General features: G+C 43.6%; 1 protein-coding gene and 1 pseudogene across 2 annotated transcripts in view; both read left to right on the top strand.

Annotated features, from left to right (window-relative positions):
• The window catches only part of DIP2B (disco interacting protein 2 homolog B), a 229973-nt gene extending 205870 nt beyond the window's left edge, over window positions 1–24103 (top strand). For both annotated transcript variants that reach the window (XM_054719079.1, XM_008140671.3), the window contains 11 exons: window positions 1351–1462; window positions 6185–6294; window positions 6761–6891; window positions 8477–8645; window positions 9465–9635; window positions 10915–10976; window positions 11856–11913; window positions 14343–14417; window positions 15749–15926; window positions 17734–17857; window positions 20089–24103. In XM_054719079.1, the coding sequence (XP_054575054.1) occupies window positions 1351–1462; window positions 6185–6294; window positions 6761–6891; window positions 8477–8645; window positions 9465–9635; window positions 10915–10976; window positions 11856–11913; window positions 14343–14417; window positions 15749–15926; window positions 17734–17857; window positions 20089–20341 (1443 nt within the window). In that variant the 3' untranslated portion in view covers window positions 20342–24103. The remainder of the gene's footprint in view (window positions 1–1350; window positions 1463–6184; window positions 6295–6760; window positions 6892–8476; window positions 8646–9464; window positions 9636–10914; window positions 10977–11855; window positions 11914–14342; window positions 14418–15748; window positions 15927–17733; window positions 17858–20088) is intronic.
• LOC114231321 (U1 spliceosomal RNA) lies at window positions 978–1113 on the top strand (annotated as a pseudogene).
• Window positions 24104–24616: the final 513 nt, after the last annotated feature.

Here is a 24616-nt window from a genome sequence, read left to right as displayed (position 1 = left end):
CTTAATCTGACCAAATTGACCAGTGTTATTCAGTGGAAGAGTATGGGAAAGTGGTTATTGGTGATATACAGAATTATGTGCATTTATCATGAACATTAAAGAGGCAAAGCTATCATAGTAACTAACTCTCCATAAAACTTGTTTTTCCCCTTTTTTATTTTTATTGATTGATTGATTTGAGGGAGAGAGAGAGGAACATCAGTTTGTTGTTCTACTTATTTATGCATTCATTGGTTGATCCCTTCTTTTAAAAAAATGTTCTATTTGGTGTGTTTTTTCTAAACAATAACCAAGGTAATTTTATTTGCCAAACTGAATTCTCCTCAGTGTTAGATCACTTTTATTTTGGTTAATTTTATAAATTCAGTATGTATCTATTCAGCATAGTATTAAAAAAGTGTCCAGAGCTTGCTCTGGAAGTGAAAGAAGCTTCTGAAGAATATGAGAATTGAAGAAAATAAGATGAATCTTTATTGCATCATGTCCTAATGTACTTTAAAGCAAAGAGTTACAAAATTCCAATTTATGTAACATTTGTTTCTTTAAGAACTGCTGCTCTGTCAGCAATTGGAGCCTGCAGCATAAACACTGTGTTCACCACAGATGATTTTATTACAAAGTGCAATTCAACAAAATGCCCTTGTCATATTCTGCAAGGTAGGCCAGAGCAGCGGGGAAGGAAGCTTCCTCCCATTGACACCGTTTATGGGGAGGTCAGTCATTTTGTGCTTCTCTGTGTGGGTGAGCAGCAGTTTCTGTGAGCACAGAGTCCCTCAAATTCAGCATATGTTCTAGGTCTAGTTAATTTTACCAACCATTCAACCAAACTGTCACAGACACCAACTCCTTCCCTGAGTACTACAAAATCCATGTTTTTATTTTATTTTGGTCTTCATGAAACCAAAAGATTGCGGGATCCATACTGAGATTATAACTATGGAAAACCCCTGAGAATCACTACTGTAAACAAAACTTGTATACTTACCTGGCAGGGGAGACACCACGATCACGAAGGTGGTTTTCCCAGGGCGAGGCTTATCCGTTGCACTGTAGATGTGCGATTTCCCCACCTGTGGGAAACTCGACTGCATAATTTGTGGTAGTGGGTATTTAAAAAACAAAACAAAACAAAACTGGTGTCGTGAACAAGTCCATCATTCTGAGGCAGTTAAGAGTTACACATCACCAGAGGACAGATGTAAGGGGAAGCACTGACCTGTGTGTGTTTTTAAAAAACTGCTGTGCCCTGTCCAGTGTGGTGTGCGAGTTGCTCTTAGCAGCAGCCAGAGTCTCTGGTGCTACATGCGGGCTAAGCCTCCTGGTGCTTATTTCTGTTCATTTGTTTTCTAGGTCAGCAAAGCCGCCTGCATCCTCACCACGCAGATGCTAATGAGGTTACTGAAATCCCGAGAGGCAGCTGCATCTGTGGATGTGAAAACCTGGCCAACCATCATTGACACAGGTGAAGGGGAGATTTCTCCGGAGTTGAAGGAACAAGAGCATTTACTCCCTGAAAGTTCCTAGATTCTTATGCCAAAGATGTTTACGACGCTCTTACATCACAATACGTTTCCTCTGATAAGACAGAGTCAAAACTTAATACCCAGTTAGCTTACCTTACCAAAAGTCTGGATAATGCAACAGCCAGACCCAGAGAAGCAGATCACAACATGCTAAGGCCCCTCAAGACAGTATGTTACTGTTACTCTGGCATCATCAAATGTTGGTTAGGTTTTTATGCTAGATATGACCATGTACATGTAAAACACTGAGATCTGATACAGTCTGGATTTAGATGTGATATAGTAGAAACAGCATTGGACTAGGAGTCAGAAGACCTGGTTGTAGTTCAAGCTTCAGTATTCAGTATTATCTATACTAATCAAAGGGTAATATGCTAATTAGACCGGACATCTTCCAGATGTCCTTCCAGACAAAGCCACAGTGGCAGGGGCCAAGGCAGAGGCAGTTAGGGGTGATCAGGCCGGCAGCGGGGAGCAGTTAGGGCACGATCAGGCCAGCAGGGGAGGGCAGTTAGGGGGCGATCAGGTCAGCAGGTAGAGGTGGTTAGGGACGATCAGGCAGGCAGGCAAGCGGTTAGGAGCCAGCAGTCCCAAATTGTGAGAGGGACATCCCCCAAAGGGTCCTGGATTGGAGAGGGTGCAGGCTGGGCTGAGGGTCGTGTTCCACACCCACCCATCCCCATGCTCAAATTTCGTACACCGGGCCTCTAGTACTACCTAATAAAAGAGTAATATGCTAATTGACCATACCTTTGCTATGCCCACAGCCAATCAGGTCACTATGCAAATTAACCCAGCAAAGATGGCGGCCCCCATCGGCTGCCGCTGAGGGGGGACCAATTGGCCGGCAGGAGGCGTGGCGGCGGGACTCAGGGCGGCCGATCGGGCCAGCGGGAGGCCAGAGCCAAGGCCTGGGTCCCCGGTGCCAGAGGAAAACTGGTGCCGGCAGCCAGGTGAAGAAAGGTCTATTGCACGAATCTTCGTGCAACGGGCCTCTAGTTCTATATAATAAAAGGCTAATATGCAAATCGACCGAACAGTGGAACGACCGGTCGCTATGTTGCGCACTGACCACCAGGGGGCAGACGCTTAATGCAGGAGCTTTCCCCTGGGGTCAGTGCGCTCCCACAAGGGGAGCACTGCTCAACCAGAAGCTGGGCTCACGGCTGGCAAGCACAGTGACAGTGGCCAATGCCTCTCCCAACTCCATGGCAGCACTAACGATGTCCGCTGATGGGAGTGGGCCTAAGTTGTCAGTCAGACATCTCCCGAGGGCTCCCGGACTGTGAGAGGGCGCAGGCCAGGCTGAGGGACACCCTTCCCACCCCACCACCCCCCGAGTGCACAAATTTTGTGTACCGGGCCTCTAGTTCTCTATATAATCTTGTCTGAGATTACCCTTTTCTAAAATACTACCTGCCCTTACCTGATTCACATACTTAGTGAGAATATCGAATGCAATATTATATGAAAGTTCTTTGAAAATCATAAATTTTGCATGAATGTTAGATGGCATTTCTACTAAAGAAGGGGATAAGACGCATGGCCACCTGGAGAATGGTGGGATAGGGGAGAGTGTGAGTTATGGAGTCTGGCAGACAGGGTTTAAATCCTAATACTTTGTTCTTCTCTGAGTACCACCAGTAACTTGGGCAAAACTGTCTATACAATGGGGGTTGTAATAACTATTTTGTGGTGTTTTAAAGATTAAAATGACATAATGTAAAGCACTTCACACATAATCATAACATCTTTAGTTGAGCCCTAACTGTGTGCCAGGCATCTAACATGTATAACCTAATTTTATCCTTGCACCAACCCTAATGAAGTGATGGAATTTGTGTCCTCATCTTACGAATAAGAAAACGGAGGCACAGGAGGTTAAGTGGTAGCACTGACATTCCCAGTCAGTTTGGCTCCGTTTCCAGCCTCTTAACCATTAATTTCTTCCACCACCTGCTTTCAGTAAGTACCACATAGTATCCACCTCAGGAACATTTATATGGGTTTAAATCCAGGGATGACATGTGTTTGTGGTTATTGTGTGCCAGATGCTAAACTAGATTTTTTTTGCATGTGTAACTTAAGGACATAAGCACAGTCATCCTATGTAATAAAAGAGTAATATGCCAATTGACCATCACTCCAACACACAAGATGGCCGCCACAAGGTAGCCAGCAGGGGAGGGCAGTTGTGGGCGATCAGGCCAGCAGGGGAGGGCAGTTGGGAGGAACCAGCCCTGCAGGGGAGGGCAGTTGGGGGCAATCAGGCCTGCAGGGGAGGACCGTTGGGGAGGACCCAGGCCTGTAGGATAGGGCAGTTGCCGGGGGGACTAGGCCTGCAGGGGAGGGCAGTTGGGAGAAACTAGGCCTGCAGGGGAGGGCAGTTGGGAGAAACTAGGCCTGCAGGGGAGGGCAGTTGGGGGCAACCAGGCCTACAGGCCTGTAGGGGAAGGCAGCTGGGGGGAACCAGGCCTACAGGCCTATAAGGGAAGGCAGTTGGGGGGAACCAGGCCAACGGGGAAGGGCAGTTAGGGGCAACCAGGCTGACAGGGGAGGGCAGTTAGGGGGACCAGGCCTGCAGGGGAGGACAGTTGGGGGTGACCAAGCTGGCAGGGGAGGACAGTTAGGGGCAATCGGGCCAGCAAGGAAGCAGTTAGGCATTGATCAGGCTGGCCGGGGAGTGGATAGGGGATGATCAGGCTGGCAGGCAGAAGCAGTTAGGGGCAATCAGGCAGGCAGGCAAGTGAGCAGTTGGGAGCCAGCAGTCCTGGATTGTGAGAGGGATCCCAGATTGGAGAGGGTGCAGGCTGCCTAAGTTGGGACACACACACACACACACACACACACACACACACACACACGTGCATGAATTTCGTGCACCAGGCCTCTAGTCCTATATAATAGCCTAATATGCTAAGTGTCCGGTAGGTTAGCTTGCTGGGGTCTGGCCAATTGGGACTGGGCGAAATGGGCTGGACACACCCTGGAGCCCTCCCACAGTCCCTCCCTGGCCCTGATCGTGCACCAGTGGGATCCCTCGGCCTGGCCTGTGCCCTCTCGCAATCCAGGACCTCTCAGGGGATGTCGGAGAGCCGGTTTCAATCTAATCCTCTCAGGCCAGGCAAAGGGACCCCACTGGTGCATGAATCCGTGCACCGGACCTCAAGTATATAATAAATGTACAAATAGATTGTGTTGGTGTTAATGAGGCATATAGATGTACTATGGTTTTTGGACTCATTCACATTTCAGGAATACCTGAAATATGGACTGTGATACAGCCATGAGAATACATATATTTTTTATTGATTTCCGAGAGGAAGGGAGAGGAGAGGGAGATAGAAATATCAATGATGAGAGAGAATCATTCATTGTCTGCCTCCTGCATGCCCCCTGCTAGGGATCGAGCCCACAGCCTGGACATGTGCCCTGACCAGGAATCGGATCTGTGACCTATTGGTTCATGAGTCAACCATGAACCGTTGCTGGTTGACTGGTGAACACACTCTGCCACTGAGCAGCACTAGCTGGGTCACAAAGAGTTCTTTCTTTTTTTTTCTAGGAAGGTTTCTTTAGGCACATAAATGACCCTCACAAAGGTGGGTTGAAGGTGATAGAGAAAGTCTTTGGTTTGATCAGAGATGGGCACCCAGTAATATAGAGATTTAAAAATCAGAGTCAGGCCCAGCTGGTGTGGCTCAGTGGTTGAGTGTTGACCCATGTTGGTCACTCTTCGATTCCTTGTCTGAGTGGCAGGCTCAATCCCCAGTAGGGGGCGTGAAGGAGGCAGCCAATTGATGATTCTCCTTCATCATTGATGTTTCTCTCCCTCTTCCTTCTTCTTTCTGAAAATCAATAAAAATATATTATTATTTATATACTCACCCCTGTCTTTTTTAAAGTCAGAGTCAAAATTGTTTCTTGAAGCAGAACGCCAATGGAGCCATTGAAGAGACATGGTTGGGCCAGAGACATACTTGATAGCCTTGGTTTTGACATATTTATAAAGCATATTTGGGGGAAAAGGGGTGAGAATATAAATAAATGAGAAAGGAAAATAATTCCTAATTCTAGATTATAGTTTTTTAAAACCATGTTAATTTACAGAACAACAACTTTTAAAGCAGTCCATGACTAATATAACATGTACTAAAACTGTAAGTAATGAACTTTAACTTGAAACCAACATGATAATAATAAGTTATTTGAGCATTTTAGTCAGTTATTTTCAAATTGCTTTGTGTGAATTAACTTCCCAATAATTCTATGAGGGTAGGTATTAATACATTTTAGAGATAAGGTAACAGACACAAAGAGGTTAAATAACTTCAAGGTCAAATCACTGAAAAATGGCAGAGCTGGGATTCGAATGCCAATAGTACACTTTCTTAGTTTTCAACTACTGTGTTATAATGTTCCTCACTTACCTTCTAGTAAATACATTTGCCTGATACAGGTTTGCTTATTCATATTGCCTAGCGGTGCCCTTAACTCCAGCCCATGTCTAAGCTGCTTGGTTAAATACGAGAAGCCTAAGCTTTCCCAAATCCCAAAAGCTAAATTTGGCCATCGCAAGGCCACAGAAAACCAGTTAAAGAGCAGCGGCTTTCATGTTCCAGCTTCTGGGATTGACATCAGATTTTTTCTTTTCCTTGCAGATGATTTACCCAGGAAGAAGTTGCCTCAGTTGTATAAACCACCCACTCCTGAGATGTTGGCATATCTTGATTTTAGTGTCTCTACAACGGGCATGCTTACAGGAGTGAAGGTAGAGTAGTCTGTATATACTCATTCACTCACTGGTTGCTGGTCAAATGCCAGGCCTGCAAAAAATAGAGATGACCACTGCCCCAGGGACTTCAGCTGTAGAGGCCAACTGGTTGTACCAGAGACAGTAGGCGGAGGATCAAGGGTCCCTGCTATATTTAAATAAGAGCATCGGCTCTTCCGGAATAAGTTATCCCAAGGAATTTGTGTTATGCCATGTTCTGAAGCTAACAGATAGTAAGAGTTACAGTTAAAGACAGTATGAAATTACAGATTCATATTTCATAAAACTCAGTATTGACTAATGAACAGAAATTTGTTACCTTAAGTGAGAGATTAAGCTTTTAGAACCAATGAAAAATATACATCATTTTGAGGAGTTTGGGGGACTCGAAGCTTCCCAAAACTATTGTTTTGCTGCCTGTGGGATGCCTGTCCCATCCTGTTCCATGTTCCTTGCTTTCCAGATGTCCCACTCGGCAGTCAATGCTCTCTGTAGAGCCATCAAGCTCCAGTGTGAATTGTATTCTTCTCGGCAGATCGCCATCTGCCTTGACCCTTACTGTGGACTTGGCTTTGCACTCTGGTGTCTCTGCAGGTAGGAATGGGAAAGCAAAGCAGAACGTGCAGGCATGTCTGTGGAGGCTATAACCATCTCAGCCTTCCCTCTGCTCCCTTCACTTGGCAAAGTGTCAATAAAATGCTGATTTTTCCAGAATTTCTACTTCTAATATATCTCTGATGTTGGTTTAGTTTTATTTATATTCCCTTTTTCTTTTCTGTAGTTTTGTGCCTCATGCAAAAGGTTAGTGATCTTATTACCTGCTCTCTGCTCTGTCCTGTAATCCTCTCTTTAGAAGTAGAGCCAAGTAGAAGGATGATACTTGGGTGAAATATGTCATGCTTTGACAGCCAGAATGCACCCCCTTCTTTGGCAGGAAGGAATATAATGAGGTGGGAGAAGAGCATGTGGCTGGAAAGTAGCACGTCTGTCCTGACCAGGTTGTTTCTTATGGAATAGCATATTGCCGCTCCTTCCACTATCCGCCCAGGGAACCTTACCTCATACCTGCATTTTCACCTCCCAGCGCACATCTCCATGAGTCCTTCACAGCTGTGTGCAACTCAACAGCCCCTTCCGTGTCTCCGTCTTTGTTAGGATGGATCCTTCACTTTGGGGCCCAAACTAGGAACTTGGGCATCACCTCCAACTTCTCTGTCTTTATATCTCACATCCATTTAAATGTCATGTCCTTTGGCTCAGTTGTTCCTAAACCTGTCTATACACAGGAATCACGTAGAGGTCTAAAAAAAATTAATGGGCCTTCCCCAGAGATCTGTAAAGGTGGACTCTTAGGCTCCTGGTGATTCTGATCTATACCCAGGTTTAGGAAGTTGAGGATTCATGGCTGCAGATTATACATATGATATGTGACTCTACTATTCCTTTTTATCCCGCTGCATTGTCGGGGTTCAAGCCCTCATCATCTCATCTGGACTATTGCAGTCTCTGCCACTGTCTCTCAGCCTTCAGTGTCTCTTTTCTCCAATCCCTCCTCCATGTTGCTAGTTTTGCCCCAACGTAAAGCTGCAGTGACTGCCTGCTGGGTAAAGTCTAAATCCCTCATATGATAATTAAGCCCTTTCACAGTTTGATCCCAGCCCTCCTGGCCTCACGTCTCATTGCTCCCCCATGCATCCTGTGCTCTAGTATTTCACACCGGGATACTATTTCTGTCAACCTTAAACACACCATGTAATTTTATACCTCTGCATTTGCATATGCTGTTCCTCTGCCTGGAATACTCTCATCACCATCCTCACTTCCTCCTGCCACTGTCATATTCCTGCTCATTTTTCAAGCCCCAGAACAACTGTCACCTACACATTGAAACTCCCCGCCCCTGCCAGCCCCAGCTTTCCCAGTTTGGATGACTTAACTCTTTATTCTGTGATCTTGTTGATGTCCTTTATTCACATCTCAGTTACTACATGTATCACAGTCTGCTCTATTTTATAGTTATTGTGTTGTGAGTTGCATATGAACAAGGCTGATTCTTAGACCTTTGTATCTAATATGGCCCTACACTGTCCTTCGTGCTCAGTTGAATTGATGATGTTTTAAAACATCAAGATATCTAGGATGATTTGCTAATGTCAGCTCTTGCCTTCCTTTATTGCAGTGTCTATTCAGGTCACCAGTCCATCTTAATTCCTCCTATGGAGTTAGAAAACAACCTTTTCCTCTGGCTAGCCACTGTCAACCAGTACAAGATAAGGGATACGTTCTGCTCCTATTCAGTAATGGAGCTCTGCACCAAGGGGCTTGGAAACCAAGTGGAGGTGCTGAAGGTAAGAAGCAGCTGCAACAAACAGCAGTCCTGGAAGGTTGTAAAGAAACGGGACTGTATGGTGCTGAGTGGGGTCGACAGGCATACCTGCTTGGTTTTCTCTAGGCAGCAAACAGGTGTTTTGTAAACCTCAGGAAGTTTATCTCTTCCACTTTCTGCACTCTTTCAGAGTTTAATGTGGGTCTTAAATTTGTGGCGAAGAAGGTGAAACTGGTTGGGAGGCTGAATGGAAATGACTTTATATAAAGATGAAAGGAAACTGTTAACCTCCAGTAGGATTTTTCCCAATAGAATTTGCAACCTCAGAACATTAGAGCTTGGGGAGTGCCCCAGAGACAGAAGGGTAGCTCATTTGTGTGTGTATCCAGTGAGCATATGTCTGACTGCATATGGGAGAGTCAGAAGACACCAGATTTTCTTAAATAGAGAAATGTGACCTTAAGAAGGAAAAAAAAAAAAAAAAGATAAGAGATTTGCTCTCCAGGGTGCTAGGCTTCTTTCCTCGTAGTCCCATTTCTTCAATTTGCAGTAGGGAGAAATACAAGGCACAGAAATGGGGTGGGATAAAAATGGATTGCTGAGGAACCTGAGGTTTTTAGAGGAAAGAGAAAAGAAACAGAGAATGAGCACATTTATCAGTGGGTAATGACTTCAGTGGAAGCCTTGGCATTTTCTGGAAACTTCTGTCTTTTCTCTGGTTGTCTGAGGTGAGAATACACAGTTCCTGGGCTTTTCCTGACCAAAGAGACAGCACTGGCCCTAGCTATTCAGTTCTCTTACGGTCTTGCTAACCTCAGCTCACATGCATGGTGTCTTACAGACCAGAGGGATCAACCTCTCCTGCATCCGGACGTGTGTGGTGGTGGCCGAGGAGCGGCCCCGTATTGCCCTCCAACAGTCCTTCTCCAAGCTCTTCAAAGACATCGGTCTGTCCCCTCGAGCTGTCAGCACCACTTTTGGATCAAGAGTCAATGTAGCAATATGTTTACAGGTGACTTTCTTGAAATCTTGCTTGGAGAACAATGCAAGGGGAATGTGTGGCGCTCTGGAGCAGAGGCCTCGAAGGCAGTCGCCTGGTTGAGCCCCGGTTCCTCTTGCCTGCTCTGGGACCGGGGGCTTTATTCTGACTCCACTGTGCCTCATGCTGCTCATCTGTAAGGTGAAGAGAAGAGTATTGCTTCACAGTGCCGTTCTGTAGAATCAGTCACTAAGTTGCTAGATGCTACATGCGTGGAGCTGTTTCTGGCCTTGGAGCACCCATGTGCTAAATGTTTACTCTTAGTAGTAGTTTTATGGTCCACAGCAATGACTGAAGAAGACTTCTGAGTCCTATTTGAATTTTATTTATATCTTCCCTCTGTTTTCCGGTCTCCTCCATATTTTATAACTTTTTTGCAAAGGAAGTACAAATAAGCCTGTATTCTTTTCTCCAGCCAGATGGCAACTTTGCCATGTTATTCCTGGTGGGTACATAACAGAGGAGAACTGAGTCTGATTTCATGTAACTTGGAGACTAATAAGGAAAATATAGGCATGGACAAGAGTGAGAGTAAAAGAAGGTGGCATACGTGGGTGGATACTTTCAGGTCTTCTGTGACCACGGTCAAGTGACTTTTAAATAACATGATGATGCTTTAACCGTGGAGCCCAATTGTGGGCCCTTGGTTTTCAGGCTGGGCCAGTGTTAATTTTGAAAATCCCCACAGATGCTGACCTGTGTCGTCCCTGCTTTATTTTTTAAAAATATTTTTTTATTGATTTCAGAGAGGAAGGGAGAGGGAGATAAAAACATCGATGATGAGAGAGAGTCATCGATTGGCTGCCTCCTGCAGGCCTTCTACTGGGGATCAAGACTGCAACCCAGGCATGTGCCCTGATTAGGAATCAGACTGTGACCTCCTGGTTCATAGGTTGATGCTCAACCACTGAGCCACACAGGCCAGGCAGTCGTCCCTGCTTTAAAGTCCAGGGATGGGGACCAGCCTTAGCCTGGTAACGTTTTAGTGCTTCTCTTGCCTCTGTGAGAAGGCCCCTGGCCCACTCTCCCGAGGGAGGAAAAGAAAGAAACATGAGGGCGAAGCCTGGCCAAGCGCCTCTTTTAGGTGTTGGCTGCACCCTGCTGCATCTGGTTGAAGAGGGGACTTTCAAAGTAGAGTTTGCATTTTTCATGTATATGTCTAACTTACCTCTTTCTTTATTTAAATATATGAAATATGGAAATATAGTAATTTAAATTTTAAATAAACCATACATTGATTTATTTTTTTTAGGGAACCTCAGGGCCCGATCCAACTACTGTGTATGTAGATCTGAAATCATTAAGACATGACAGGTACAGTAGATTTATTTTGATCATTTTTTATTAGAGTTCCTAAACATAAAAAGTTCTGAGCCTCAAGAAAGCCAGTCCCTTCCTCATCCTTTCGTTTGTATCTTCCAGGGGGCATGGAAAGAGGGAAATAATTTGTTTTCATTATTAATACCTGATAATTTTTTACATTGATAAGAAGAAAGCTTTAATTCTCACAGTCTCTGCACTATTCTTTAATATTAAGATGTAATACTTAGTTCCTGCCTGTGTAAAAGTATTTTGATATAAATTAAACCAAAATGGGTAGACTCTTCCCTCTGAAAGTTTAAAAATAAAAGATGGGACAGACAAGATAAATGAGGCGGAGTAGGGTTTTTGAAACAATACTTTATCTGAACCCCAGGAGTAAAAGCCTTTCCCCTCATCAACGTAGAAAGGAATTTTAACTGTATCCCAAGGTGAGCCTGGCCCGAGGGCTCTGTGACCCTTCCCCACTGACATCAGCTGTGTTCACTGGTGTGTCCTGGCCCGGACCCGCCTGCACAGTTAGGGCATCTCACGAGTTCAGTGGTTCTCAGCCTGGGGAGATTTTTTCCTCCAGAGGACATTTGACAGAGTCTGGAGGTATTTTTGGTTGTCACAAGTGGGTTGCTGCTGACATCTAGTGGGTAGAGGACTGGGATGTTGCTAAACATTCTACAATGCACAGGATAGCCCCTCACAAAAAATTATAACAAAACATTATCTGACCCAAAATGTCAGCAATGCTAAGTTTGAGAACCTGCTGTAGCGTAAGGAGAGACAAATTAGAGGTCTTAGGAAGGCACTTTGTAGCTGTAGTTGATGTGGTGCAATCACGTTTTAAAAGGCTCATACATAGTAAATATTGTCCTTCTGCAGGGTTCGTCTTGTGGAACGGGGTGCCCCCCAGAGTTTGCTCCTCTCAGAGTCTGGAAAGGTAATGTGTTTTGTTAACCATTGGGAAGGTGGTCTATGTGGAGAAGTGGTTCATTTTAAAGAAATCTGAAGCCATTTAACGTATTAGTACCCAGGGCAAAACTTAACTGAAATCTGGAGATAATTCAACAATTTCAACTGAGCCAATGCTTTCAAATTCATATGGGTACATACATAAGAAGAATACTCTTTCAATTTTCTTAATTTCCATAGATTTTTAAAAATCTGACATGTTGATTGTTATTTGACAAGCAAAATTTAATGTTCATTTATTCAAGGTAGAGAGATGAACAAGAGCCAGTTCTATCTTTATAAATGTTACAAGGAGAAAAATAGGTGGCAGATAGGGGAGGGGTGTGGTTTAAGATTATAGTTCAAAGAGAAACCAAAATGGGGAAGAGATTAAAAATATTGGAGTGATTATCTATGGGGATAAGATTTAGATTAGAATGAGGCTTTAAAATGTTCAAGGAGAGATTTAATTATTATCTTAGTTCATTTGGCTTATCAACAACAGAAACTTCTCACGGTTGTAGAGGCTGTGAAATCCAAGATCAAGGCACCAGCAGATTCTGGCAAGGGATTTCTGGTTCATAGATGGCCATCTTGTCCTCACATGGCAGAAGAGGCGAGGGAAATCTCTGGGTCTCTTTTATAAGTTCACTAATCCCCTCCTTGAGGGTTCTGCCCTCCTGACTTCGTCATCGCTCAGAGTCACCTCCTAATACCATCACAGTGGAGATTAGGATTTCCAATCCTCATTGGGAACATTCGATCTATAGCAGGTGTGTTTTTTTTAAATCCTCACCCGAGGATATTTTCCCCTTGATTTTAGTGAGAGTGGAAGAGAGAGGGAAAGACAGAGAGAATATCGATGTGAGAGAAACACATCGATTTGTTGCCTCCTGCACAAGCCCTGACCAGGGCCTGAGCCCAGGAGGAGCCTGCAGCCGAGGTACGTGCCCTTGACCTGGAATCAAACCCAGGACCCTTCTGTGCACAGACCGACGCTCTATCCACTGAACCAAACAGGCTAGGGATATAATTTTATTTTTTTAATTGAATTTATTAGGGTGACATTGGTTAATAAAATTATATAGGTTTCAGATATACAGTTTTACAATACATCATCTGTATATTGTATTGTGTGTTTACCACCCCAAGCCTATATCGGTTTTAAACAATTTACCGAGGGTGATGAAACATCAGCATAAGCTTTCAAGTTTCTTATCCCTTTGAAGAGATGTGTTGATGCCTCAGAATCCCTTCTAGTAAGTCTGAAAGGCAGAGGAGAAAATTGGGGGGAAAAGTGGGAACCTGCCCAGCCTATCAGGTGGTAGGCCAGCCCCACGGAGAACTTACTGCAGTTTCCCTCTTTGTTTAAACTCTTCCAGGTGGACTTAGGTTGATCCTATCACCTTGTCAAATCTTCTCTGCCTCAGTTAGCAGCTGGGTACCGCAGGAGCTGTGTGTATCACAGTGCCCGGCCCAGACGAGGGGGCGTGGTCTTTTCTCTTCCTTCCTGGAGGTTTTAGATGTAGGAGCCCAGATAATCATTGTAGGGTTTCTCACGTAACTGCATAATCCAGAAACCAAAGATGAAAAAGGAGGTGTAAGAGATGGAATACAGGTGGCCAGAGAAGCCCTGGGCCATTCTCTCAGCCAGCACCTGCTTCTTCCTTCTCCCTCTTGAGGGAGATCCTGGGCACGCGAGTGTCTTTCTAGTCTCCTGCAAAACTCCTGCCTTCCTCTGTCACTCTCAGGTCCCTGCACTCCAGCACTCACTGTGGACTGGAGTGCAGTCTCTCACTGCTGCCCTTTTAGTGCCACCATCCAGTGAACAAGATAGATTGTGGGAAAGGACAGTTACATGGTTAAGTTAGTCTACAAATTCTTTTTGTTTCTTTTCTTTTTATTGTTGTTGTTGCTAATCCTCACCTGAGGATATTTTTTTCCGTTGACTTCTAGAGAGAGTAGGAGGGTGGGAGCAAGAGTGCGGGGGGAGAGGGAGAGAGAAACACATTGATGTGCGAGAGACATATGGATTGGCTCCCTCCCGCATGCCCCCTGACCAGGGTGGGGATTGAACCTGCAACCCAGGTTTGTGCATTGACGGGGAATGACCTCTCGACCCTTCGTGCTCTCAAGGGGACACCCTAACCATGGAGCCACACAGGCCAGGGCAGTCTACAGATTCTTAACTGTTATCATTCTGATCTGCCGTTTCTCGTCCCTTTGAAGGAAGATAGACTGGTTGGCTGCTTGGTTTATTTTTGAGGATGAATCTTATTGTACCTCTGGTCTCCACTGAGGCGATCCTGTGAGCACCGTCTCAGCTGCTGCCTTTGTGCACTCCTCGCCTCACTAGAGGAAGGGAGAGCAGGTCACTAGATTTTATTTGAGTCTTTGTGTTTTCTCTTTGATTCTTAGATTTTACCTGGAGTGAAAGTGGTTATTGTGAATCCTGAAACCAAAGGGCCTGTTGGAGACTCTCACCTTGGAGAGGTAGGTATACCTTTCACCTTTACTCTGAAAAGTCAACAGAGAAAAGCTTGAGGGTTCATATTTCAAAGTCAGAGAAATTGTGGATGTGCTTTTCCCCCATTGGGAATGTTCATCTTTAAAAGAGTCTTCCTCTTCCTCTGTAAAGCACAAGACTGAAACGGACAGAAGGGGACGATTGAGACCAGGATGGAGAGGAGATTTAGGCACCCAAACTAGAACTAGTCCCAGGTTTGTCCACTGACAATCCCTCAATTGAAAAGGAAAATGGGCAAATCCTACCTCCTCCCACCTATTTAAGGAGCCATAAATATTAAATTTCAAAAATTCATGCAAATTTTATATTCTATCCCAAAATGTGTTTAATTTTTGTATTAGTATTAAAATCTTTTTAAAGGCCTAATTTTTCTTCCCCCAAATCTTTGAGGGTCAATGTTTCTTTTTTTTTTTTTAATTACTTTATTGATTAAGGTATCACATGTTTGTCATCAACGCCCCCCCCATTCCCTTCCCAAACCCCCCACACGCATACCCCCCTCCCCCTGTTGTCCGTGATCACTGGTTAGGCTCATATGCAAGCACACAAGTCCTTTGGTTGATCTATCTTGAGGGACACTGTTTCATCCCATAGCGGACTGGGGGGAGTGTTGTAGGTACAGGAGCCAGATGACCTGGGCTCTACCCCTTACCAGTTTCTCAATATTGGGCAAGTTACTGAATCTCTCTGGGCCTCAGTTTCCTCATCCATCGATAATATTTGCACCTATGTAGTAGAATTGTGTGACAATTAAAGGCATTACTTAATACCTGTATCTGTAATGCACACAGAATGGCACCTGTCTGGTGTTACCAACCACTTTTAGGTATTGCGTTGTTATGTGGTAAATTCAGATACCCTGTATTGTTTCCTTGAGGGCTCTCTACCTTATTTCAGAAGCACAGGAATGACACCTGGAAGCCTTTGTGAGTCTCTGGAAGAGGCTGGGAGATGAGCCAGGGAGGCAGTGTAGTGTCGTGGTTCAGAGCATGGCCTCTGCCACTCAGACTTGGGTGTGAGTCTCCTAGTTCCCGCATTTTAGGCAAGTTACTTAACTCTGTGTTTTTTCACTTGTAAAATGGGAATAACAATAGTGTGAACTGTATTGTCCTGTCATATATGGCAGGAATGAATGAGATAAAGCATATAAATAAAGTACTTACCTCACTGAATACTTGAAATGTCAGCTGCTTTTATTGCAGTTGTGTTGTTGCTGTTAATATAAAAATGAGTTTAAAAAACTAAACTCACAATATGTGTTCTTTGAAATGTGACCAGTGCCCTTTTCTTGTTGTAGATTTGGGTAAACAGTCCCCATACGGCCAGTGGCTATTACACCATCTACGACAGTGAGACTCTTCAAGCTGATCATTTCAACACTCGCCTCAGCTTTGGGGATGCTGCTCAGACACTTTGGGCTCGGACAGGATACCTTGGTTTTGTCCGCCGAACTGAGCTCACTGCGGCCACTGGAGGTTTGTATCTCCCACGCCAACTCTTCCCCTTCATCCTGCTTTGCATTTCAGCCAGGAGCACTGGCCGGCCTTCCTCAGCCAGCCTTTGCATTGTGCTGTGCGTATTTAATTATTCCCTCCTACGACTCTTTAATCCATGTGTGAATTCATCTGCAAATAAAGAAAGATTTTGCCCCTAAAAAACACCTAGGAGGTAAGCACCCAGGGTACCACATCAGCACCCCTGAACTGCGGGTCGGCTCAGCCTCAGTGCTGGAGGTGTGCCTGCTGAGCAGTGAAAGGCAGAGCACAGACCCTCAGCCCCGAACAAGCCCTCGGGACAGGTATTTCACCTTTGGCTCTTCTACTCCCGGGTACCAGCCCTAATCCCTGACAGGGAGTCCGTGCAGAGGAGCCGTCTGCAGAAGAGCTCCTCTGTCCCTTTAATGTCGCATGTTGGGCTGAGACTGCTTGGCAAGGCTCCGGTATGAGCAGTCCCCCCAGCCATCCTCTGCCCAGTTCATTGTCATGGCTTCACTGCTGCCTTCAACCTGCGTTCCTGGTGGCATGAATAGGCATTTTAAAACACCCAACTCTAGCCCTGCTGGCATGGCTCAGTGGTTGAGTGTCGACCTATGAACCAGGTCGTGGTTCAATTCCCAGTCAGGTGATTGATGCATTTAGGTGCCCAGAGCAGTGCCTGGCACACAGAATGCACTCACTAGTAATATAGACACAGATTACAACCCTGTTAATAACCAGAACTAGTCTCCACATTTTTTAATCCTACTCCTTATTCCCAGATTCCTTGAAGATGTCTAGACACAATGACACATGTTCATGTCTTCTCCATCTCAAGTCCTCACTTCCCTTCCTTCTCCCCTCCCCCAGCCATCATCTGGCCAATTCCTACTTATCCTTAACAGCTCAGCCTGGCTTCAGCTCTTCTCGGGGGTATCCTCTGTTCCCCTGATGCCTTGTGCACACTCCTGTCACGGGGCTCACTGCGTTACAAGGGAACACCCGTTTGTGTGTCTACTTCCCCCAGTAGATAGTAAGTATTCAAAGCAGGAATTGTGTTTTGTCATCTTTGTCTCCCCAGCACTTGGTACAATTCCTGGTAAGGTAGTAGTAGTAGTAGTAATAATAATAGCTAATTTTTTAGCACTTACAATCTACCAGGCATCATATAAACTAAACTACCTTACGTGGATTATCTCATTTAATCCTAATAACAGCCATGTTTTGTTTTGTTTTTATAATCTTTGCCCAAGGATATATTTTCATTGATTTTATTTTTTATATGTTTTTATTAATTTTTTTAGAGAGAGAGGAAGGGCAATGGAGAGAGAAACATCAATCAGTTGCCTCCCGTATGTACCCTGACCAGAGATCGAGACCACGACCCTTGGGTGCACGGGAAGACACTCAAACCAAATGAGCTATACCAGCCAGGGCACAGCCATGTTTTTTTGTGTTTTTTTTTTATTTTTTATTATTGATTGAGATATTGCATATGTTTCCTTATCCTCCCATTGCCCCACCCCCCACCCCCCATTCATGCCCTCACCCCCCTGGTGTCTGTGTCCATTGATTAGGCTTATATGCATGCATACAAGTCCTTGGTTGATCTCCACCGCCATGTTTTTATCTTGTCTCACAGAGGGTGAAGCAGAACCCAGAGGCTTGATTAATTTGCCCGAAGTTACACAGCGAGTGATGTAGCCACATGACATGTCAGGCAGTCTGAACTCTGTGCTCTTAATTCTAATATTGTATCATACTCAAAATGTGTCTGATAAACCAAATTCCTCTTTTTCTTTGTCAGAGCGTCATGATGCGTTATATGTGGTGGGAGCTCTGGATGAAACGCTGGAGCTGAGGGGATTACGATACCACCCAATCGATATTGAGACCTCAGTGTCTCGGATCCACAGGAGCATTGCCGAATGGTAAGCCCCACCCCCCGAACAGGCTTCCCACCTCAGCTGTAGTATCGAGGAAAACTAAGTAGTCAGCTGAATGCACCAAATACCACCTCAGACACAGAACTCGGGGGGCCTAAGAGAATAAGTAGACTGATTCTGTCTTGGGTGCCATCTGCTGTGGCAGATGAGGCCATGGAGACCTGAGACTGGCTCTAAGGACCATTACAGAGCCGAGTCCTCTTTAATGATAGACTTACTGCCTCTAGAAAGTCGGAGTAGAATGGTGGACAGGACCAAGAGCTTAAAGGCCTTGCTCTCCCACTTAGGCTGCTTCCCTCGTCAGTAAAGTACTTTCTGTGTCACTTCCTGATTATTGGGAGGATCCAGTGAGGATGTGCTTTTAAATTGTTAAGTGGATAGCAGATGAAAAGGATCATTACTTTTATCTGGCCTAATTTACCTCTCAGTGTAGGAAATCACCCTACATTATCCCTGATAAGGGATCATCCAACTTCACATTGACTTAAAATTCCTTAAAATTAAAACCTTGAAGTTTTCATATTGGCTTTTATTCTGGATTCTTAACAATACAGAGTCCACCCAATTTCTTTTCTCTACATATTTATCAGTGTGTCCTTACTCGTTTTTTGTTTCTTTTTCCCCTTGCTGAAAGGCCACAATGCTTTTAAAGGTTGCTCCTGCTTTCCAGATGCTTCTTTATCTAAAAATGTTCTCACTTTTGCCGAAACCGGTTTGGCTCAGTGGATAGAGCATCGGCCTGGGGACTGAAAGGTCCCAGGTTCGATTCCGGTCAGGGGCATGTACCTTGGTTGCAGGCACATCCCCGGTGGGGGGTGTGCAGGAGGCAGGTGGTCGATGTTTCTCTCTCATCGATGTTTCTAGCTCTCTATCCCTCTCCCTTCCTCTCTGTAAAAAATCAATTAAAAAAAAAATATATATATATATATTTAAAAATGTTCTCACTTTGGTCAGAGTCTCTCCCCAGACCTGAATTATGTCCGTGAGGTACAAGAAAATGCAGAGAAGCTGGGTGCCATGGTTAACCCTCTAATTTTAGACATTTTGCTATAAAAATTTTTTAATTGATTTGAGGGGGAGGGAAAGAGTGGGGAGAGTGAAAGAGAAACATCGATTTGTTGTTCCACTTATTTATGCATTCATTGGTTGCTTCTTTTTAAAAAAATATATATTTTTATTGACTTCAGAAAGGAAGGGAAAGGGGGAAAGAGAAACATCAATGATGAGAGAGAATCACTGATCAGCTGCCTCCTGCACGTTCCCTGCTAGGGATCAAGCCCACAACCTGGGCATATTTCCCAGCCGAAATCGAACCATGGCCTCCTGGTAAATAGGTCAATGCTCAACCACTGAGCCACACCAGCTGGGCCATTGGATGCTTCTCGTATGTGCTATGACGGGGGATCGAACCCCAAACCTTGGCATATGCTCTAACCACTTGAGCTACCCATCCTGGTTGACATTCTGCTTTTAATGCAGTCAGAAATTGTGAACATTTTTCTTTAATGATTGGACTCTGTTTGTTAAAGCAGTTTAACATTGCACATCACAAGTCAGGTCATATCCTCTTACCCAGCAATCCCACTCAATGTAAAGCAACTTACTACTTCATGGCATTTTTATGGCATAAGAGGAGACACCCTTGTGTGGGGCACTAAGCTCAGATGAAGCCAAGTCAGATGAAGAATATTATCTTAGTCAAAGTTCTTACTTTGCAAATAACAGAAACTATTAAAAAAAACAAAACACTTAAGCAAAAGAGAGAGTTAATGGATAGAATACCTGCCTATCTCAGAGGTTCCTAAAAATTTCTAACTAACTCTGTTTCTCAAGAAAGGTAGAGACAAGGCCATCAGGAACCACTGTCCTCTTACTTGCTAGAGCCACATGGACATCCACTTCATTCTTTCTCTTCTCCCTGAAGAGCCATTCTCTGTGATTCTCTGCACACGTGGCTACCCCAGAACTTTCAAGTCCACGTGTCCCCAGTTCAGGTGACAAGCTAACAACTTTCAATCCCAGTTCCAAACTCCCAAGAGATTTTGGATGGCTCAGCTAATCAGCTGCAGTCGTAGGGGAAGGTTTTATATACAGACGTGGCTGCTAAGAGAGAAGGCAGTTCTCAGGGAAATGGGGAGAAGCCTTGGGAAGATAAAACTGTAAACGATGACTGATAAATGTACTGACACGTTAAATGAATGTCATTGAAATTTCAGTGCTGTCTTCACGTGGACCAACCTGCTCGTGGTGGTTGTGGAACTGTGTGGCTCTGAACAGGAAGCTCTAGATCTGGTTCCTTTAGTGACAAATGTGGTTCTGGAGGAGCATTACCTCATCGTTGGCGTCGTGGTTGTGGTGGACCCAGGTGTCATCCCCATCAACTCCCGAGGAGAGAAGCAAAGGATGCACCTCCGCGACAGCTTCCTCGCTGACCAGTTAGACCCCATCTACGTGGCTTATAACATGTAACCAGCCTGTGGAGATACCAGGGGCCATCCTGAGAAACCACAAGCACCGAAGACCGGTGACTTAGGAGCAAGCTTTCAGATTATGTAAAATAAGCTGAGGTGGCTACATTATATCCTTCATCTCATCCTGTGGGATTCTGCAATCACACAACACACAGAAAAGGGGAATTCTGTGGTGGCAAATGAAAAAAATGTTAACAGTCATGAGCTTTGACATAGCGTGAGCAGCACGTTACTAAAGCAATTACATGCATGTTGCATATTTTTCATCTGTTGTATATACTTGTATTTTTATCTAATGCCATTTTAGAATTTTGTAAGGGAGTTTAATGAATTCACATAAGGGGGTAGTGTGAGGTACCCAGTTCCCCGCTCTGTACTGTATTTTGCCTTTTACCAGCTAGACATTCTGCGGGTTTTGTTAACATGGAACTACTCATCTTACTTCAGTCGGCTCATAAGCAAATTGGATAACTCACTGAATATAAAAATTATATATATAGTTCTTGACTGTAAAACATTTTGACCATTGTTTGGAACATGTAAATAAGAATACACATAATTTAGCTTTAAAAAATGAAGATTGGCTTGTCCAGTTACAACCACCAAAGTAGGAACATTTCTACTTTGAGAGAATTTCAGATATGCTCTTAATGTGGTGGAGTTGAATAGGTAACTAAGAAATGCAAATTGTTTGCAGATTTCGCTGCACATTGTACTATGTCTCTATTGGCTGGTGTATTTTATAAACTAAAGCTGCCTATGTTTGTTTTTAAAGTTTGCATTCCCAGAATCAGCTTTAAGCTTTTAAGAATTCAACCTGTTTCTACAAGCTGAAAAGTCTCAGTTTAAAAATCAAAATGTTATGAAAAAGCTCAGATTCATTAGATCCCACCCTATTCTAAGGAACCACAATAACTCACTTTGGCCCCCAGTGTTGAAACTGTGTTTCAAATTAAGAGTGACTACATAAGAATTTAGAATTTCCTCTTTTTCCAGGTTCAGTGTAAACTGTGTCTACAGTTTGTACATATAGCTTCTCTTTTCTGAAAACTGAAGAGCGTCCTCTGTTCTTCCAATTCATGAGGGCCAGGATTTTAAGAACAAGAATGATAGGCTGGGAAGACAGTGGGACCAAAGTCACGTGAAACCGTAAGGCCACATAACTGTACATCTCAAAACTGACCCAGTTTGACTTGCCAAAATAGCCAGGCTTATGCTGAAATAGGGGAAGTTGGATGTATGCAAGAAACTCTTTTGAAATAACTGTGGTGCCCAGGCCAAGCAGACTGAGCTTGGGACTGAGTGTGGCCTCCGGCTCAGTTTCTTTCTTTGGTCTGATACTTCATGTATTTGAATATAGTTGAATTTATTTTTTTCTTACAGAAATATTTTTAAAAATTAAAAAAAAAATCAAAGTGAACAGAGTTAACATGTTAAATCAGAATGGTTCTCTTTGACCCACTCTGGTCTATTGTGTAAATATTTATTTAGACTATTTTAATAATACATATTATTTACCCCACTGTAACATCATGTAAACTAAATATGTTTTTAAACAATTTTTAAGACTTGTAATTACCCTGAAAATAAGGTTTGTAATGCAAAGGCCAGACCCTTCTCTGTGGCAGCATTCTTGGAGGCTGCCCTTACAGTCTGTGACTCAAAGCCACTTTCTGACTCCCTTTTACATAATCCTCCCTCCCTCCCAACCCCTTCTCCACAGAGGGCAGACCTCAGGACATTTCCAGGTCCAGATCTCTTTTCCAACATTTTGGGTGAAATTAATTTATTCATGATGGGAGAGGTTCTAGGATGTACAGGAAAAAAGCACTTACATTGGGGCAAGAAATCCCAGCGACAAGCAACAGTTTGTTTTGCAGAGAAAACAGCCTGCTTTTTTGGAAAGTAATTTTCTGAAAACAGTTCTTACTGATTCACTGAACAGAAACAAGGGGCCCTGAGAGGTAAATAGTAAGTTCTAAGGAAATGATACAGGCAGAGTCTGTTCTGTGCGTTGGATTATTCTTTACTGCACGAGTCAGAGCGTCTGCTAGAAGCATCATGTGAGCCACATCTGTCGTTTTAAATTTTCTAGTAGCCACATTTTAAGCACTAAGAAAGAAACATGTGAAATGGTCTTAATATGTTTTATTTAACCCAATATATAAAAAAAAATCATGCAATGTGAAATCAATATAAAAAAGTACTGAAATGTTTTACTTTTTTTCTCCTATTAAGTCTTTGAAATCCATTCTTGTTAAGCACATCTCTGTTCAGACTAACCATGTTTCAGGTTTTCAGTAGCCACATGTGGGGAATAGCTATGATGTTGGATAGAGCAGTTCTATACTCATTCCTTCAAAGAAGATAATCTATTAATCTCAAAATGTGGCCAATTCCCAGTTACTTAGGGGCCAGTTAGCTAGTTTTTTAGTTCCTAAGGCTTCTGATTCATCTTTAGTTTTTGCTTTCTGCCTTGTGGCTGCTTTATTGATCTTCTGCTTATCCCTCAAAAGCCAGAATACGCCTGTGGAGGACAGGAAGCTAAGTGTCTCTGGGAGCTTCATCAGTAGCTCTGGTAAAGCATCTCTGGAGGGGAAGAGAGTCCAGTCACTGCTTAGAGGTGTTTGTGCTTAGTCTGTTGCAGACTTGGATAAGAAAACTTTCTCTTGATGACACAGTGCTCTTGCTCTTTCCACATTAAGTAGAACCTTTGTGGTAAGACGGACTCTTCAGACAGACCCAAAAGGCCATTATTGATAGAAAGAGCCTTGCCAAACTCTGGACTGCATTGTCTGGGTTTTTATGCCTGTGAAAAAGAAAACTAAATTAATAGCATAGAGTAATCTACTCATCTGAAAGTTTTTAGAGCCTGTTTCTGCTTCTCAGCAGAAGTAACTGAGGTAGACCAGGAAAGGGGCTGCCTCAAGAAAAACCCTAGGTCCTACGGATTCTTAGAGCTATCCAAATGCCATCTCCTGCATCAGTAAGACCCTGGGAAAGACCAGCATGCTAATGGGCACCAGTGAACCCAGTCTTCACTTTCTGCCTCATAAAAGGGCCCGTTACCCCAGTACCAAGTCCTTTCCTTATGAAGCTGTGCTGCCTCAGGCTGTTTAGGGACCATTGCCTACTTATAGGTCATGTGAGTGTGTTTCCTTTAGTCCCTGGGCAATGCTTGCTTAATGCTTTTGTTGAATCAACAGAGGGCCTGAGGCCTTAGGTTTTTTATTAAGGCCTCTGCCCCAGGCATGGTGCTCAATATCTTGGCCAAATAAGTTACTTTCTTAAATATCCAGGAATCTTTTAGACTAAAGCTAATGAGGAGTTACCACCTCACCCTCAAACTCCAACATGATCTATGCCTTAGTGTTGTTTTGTTGTCTGCTTTGATGTAAAAGCAAGAGTATTTGGAGCAAGAAGCTGCAGTACTCCAAATACACAATAGGCCTTTTCAGTATCATTCATGCATTTCTGCTTTAGGTATATGTAGATGGCCATGCTATTTGTCCAGAGGAAGAGAGTGTAAAGATCCAAGAATACTTTTTTAGTCCTAAATGCTGTTTTGTTTACTTTCTGTCAAGATATTTACCAGTGTCAAATTCAAACTATAGTACTGTGTAATTATGTATAAAGTTTTTTTATTTATTTGAAATTAGACTAGATATACATTTTTAAATTTAACATCTGGCTGGACAGTGTTCTATTAACTCATTGAATGTGTTTCCTTTGTCTTGTGTTAATAAATATTGATGCCTGATTGTGTTTAATCCTTCACACATTGGGAGAATTGATCAATTGTAATTTATAAATTTTTTTAAAAATATATTTTATTGATTTTTTTTTTACAGGGAGGAAGGGAGAGGGATACAGAGTTAGAAACATCGATCAGCTGCCTCCTGCACACCCCCTACTGGGGATGTGCCCGCAACCAAAGTACATGCCCCTGACTGGAATTGAACCTGGGATCCTTCGGTCCGCAGGCCGACGCTCTGTCCACTGAGCCAAACCGGCGAGGGCTGTAATTTATAAATTTTAAATCTAACGTCAGATGGTAATACCTCAGGATAGCTAGAGTGTTCTAAGAAAGTGAGCAGAGATCATAGCAAATTATTGCTATAAAAGGAGGCCAGATAAAGAAACAGTAGAGTCATTTTGAAAACTAAAAAGCCTTTTGTCAGTAACAATTATAGCTTAGTTTTCCTCCTACTCATGTGGTATTTGATGGTTTTAAACTTATGATTATCAGTTTTAGTATTTTTCTAATGTGTGA

The sequence above is a fragment of the Eptesicus fuscus genome, chromosome 7 (genome assembly GCF_027574615.1).
Source record: "Eptesicus fuscus isolate TK198812 chromosome 7, DD_ASM_mEF_20220401, whole genome shotgun sequence".
Classification (NCBI taxonomy): Eukaryota; Metazoa; Chordata; class Mammalia; order Chiroptera; family Vespertilionidae; genus Eptesicus; species Eptesicus fuscus.
Note: the sequence above shows the minus strand (reverse complement) of the source record. Positions and strands in the feature narration are given on the sequence as shown.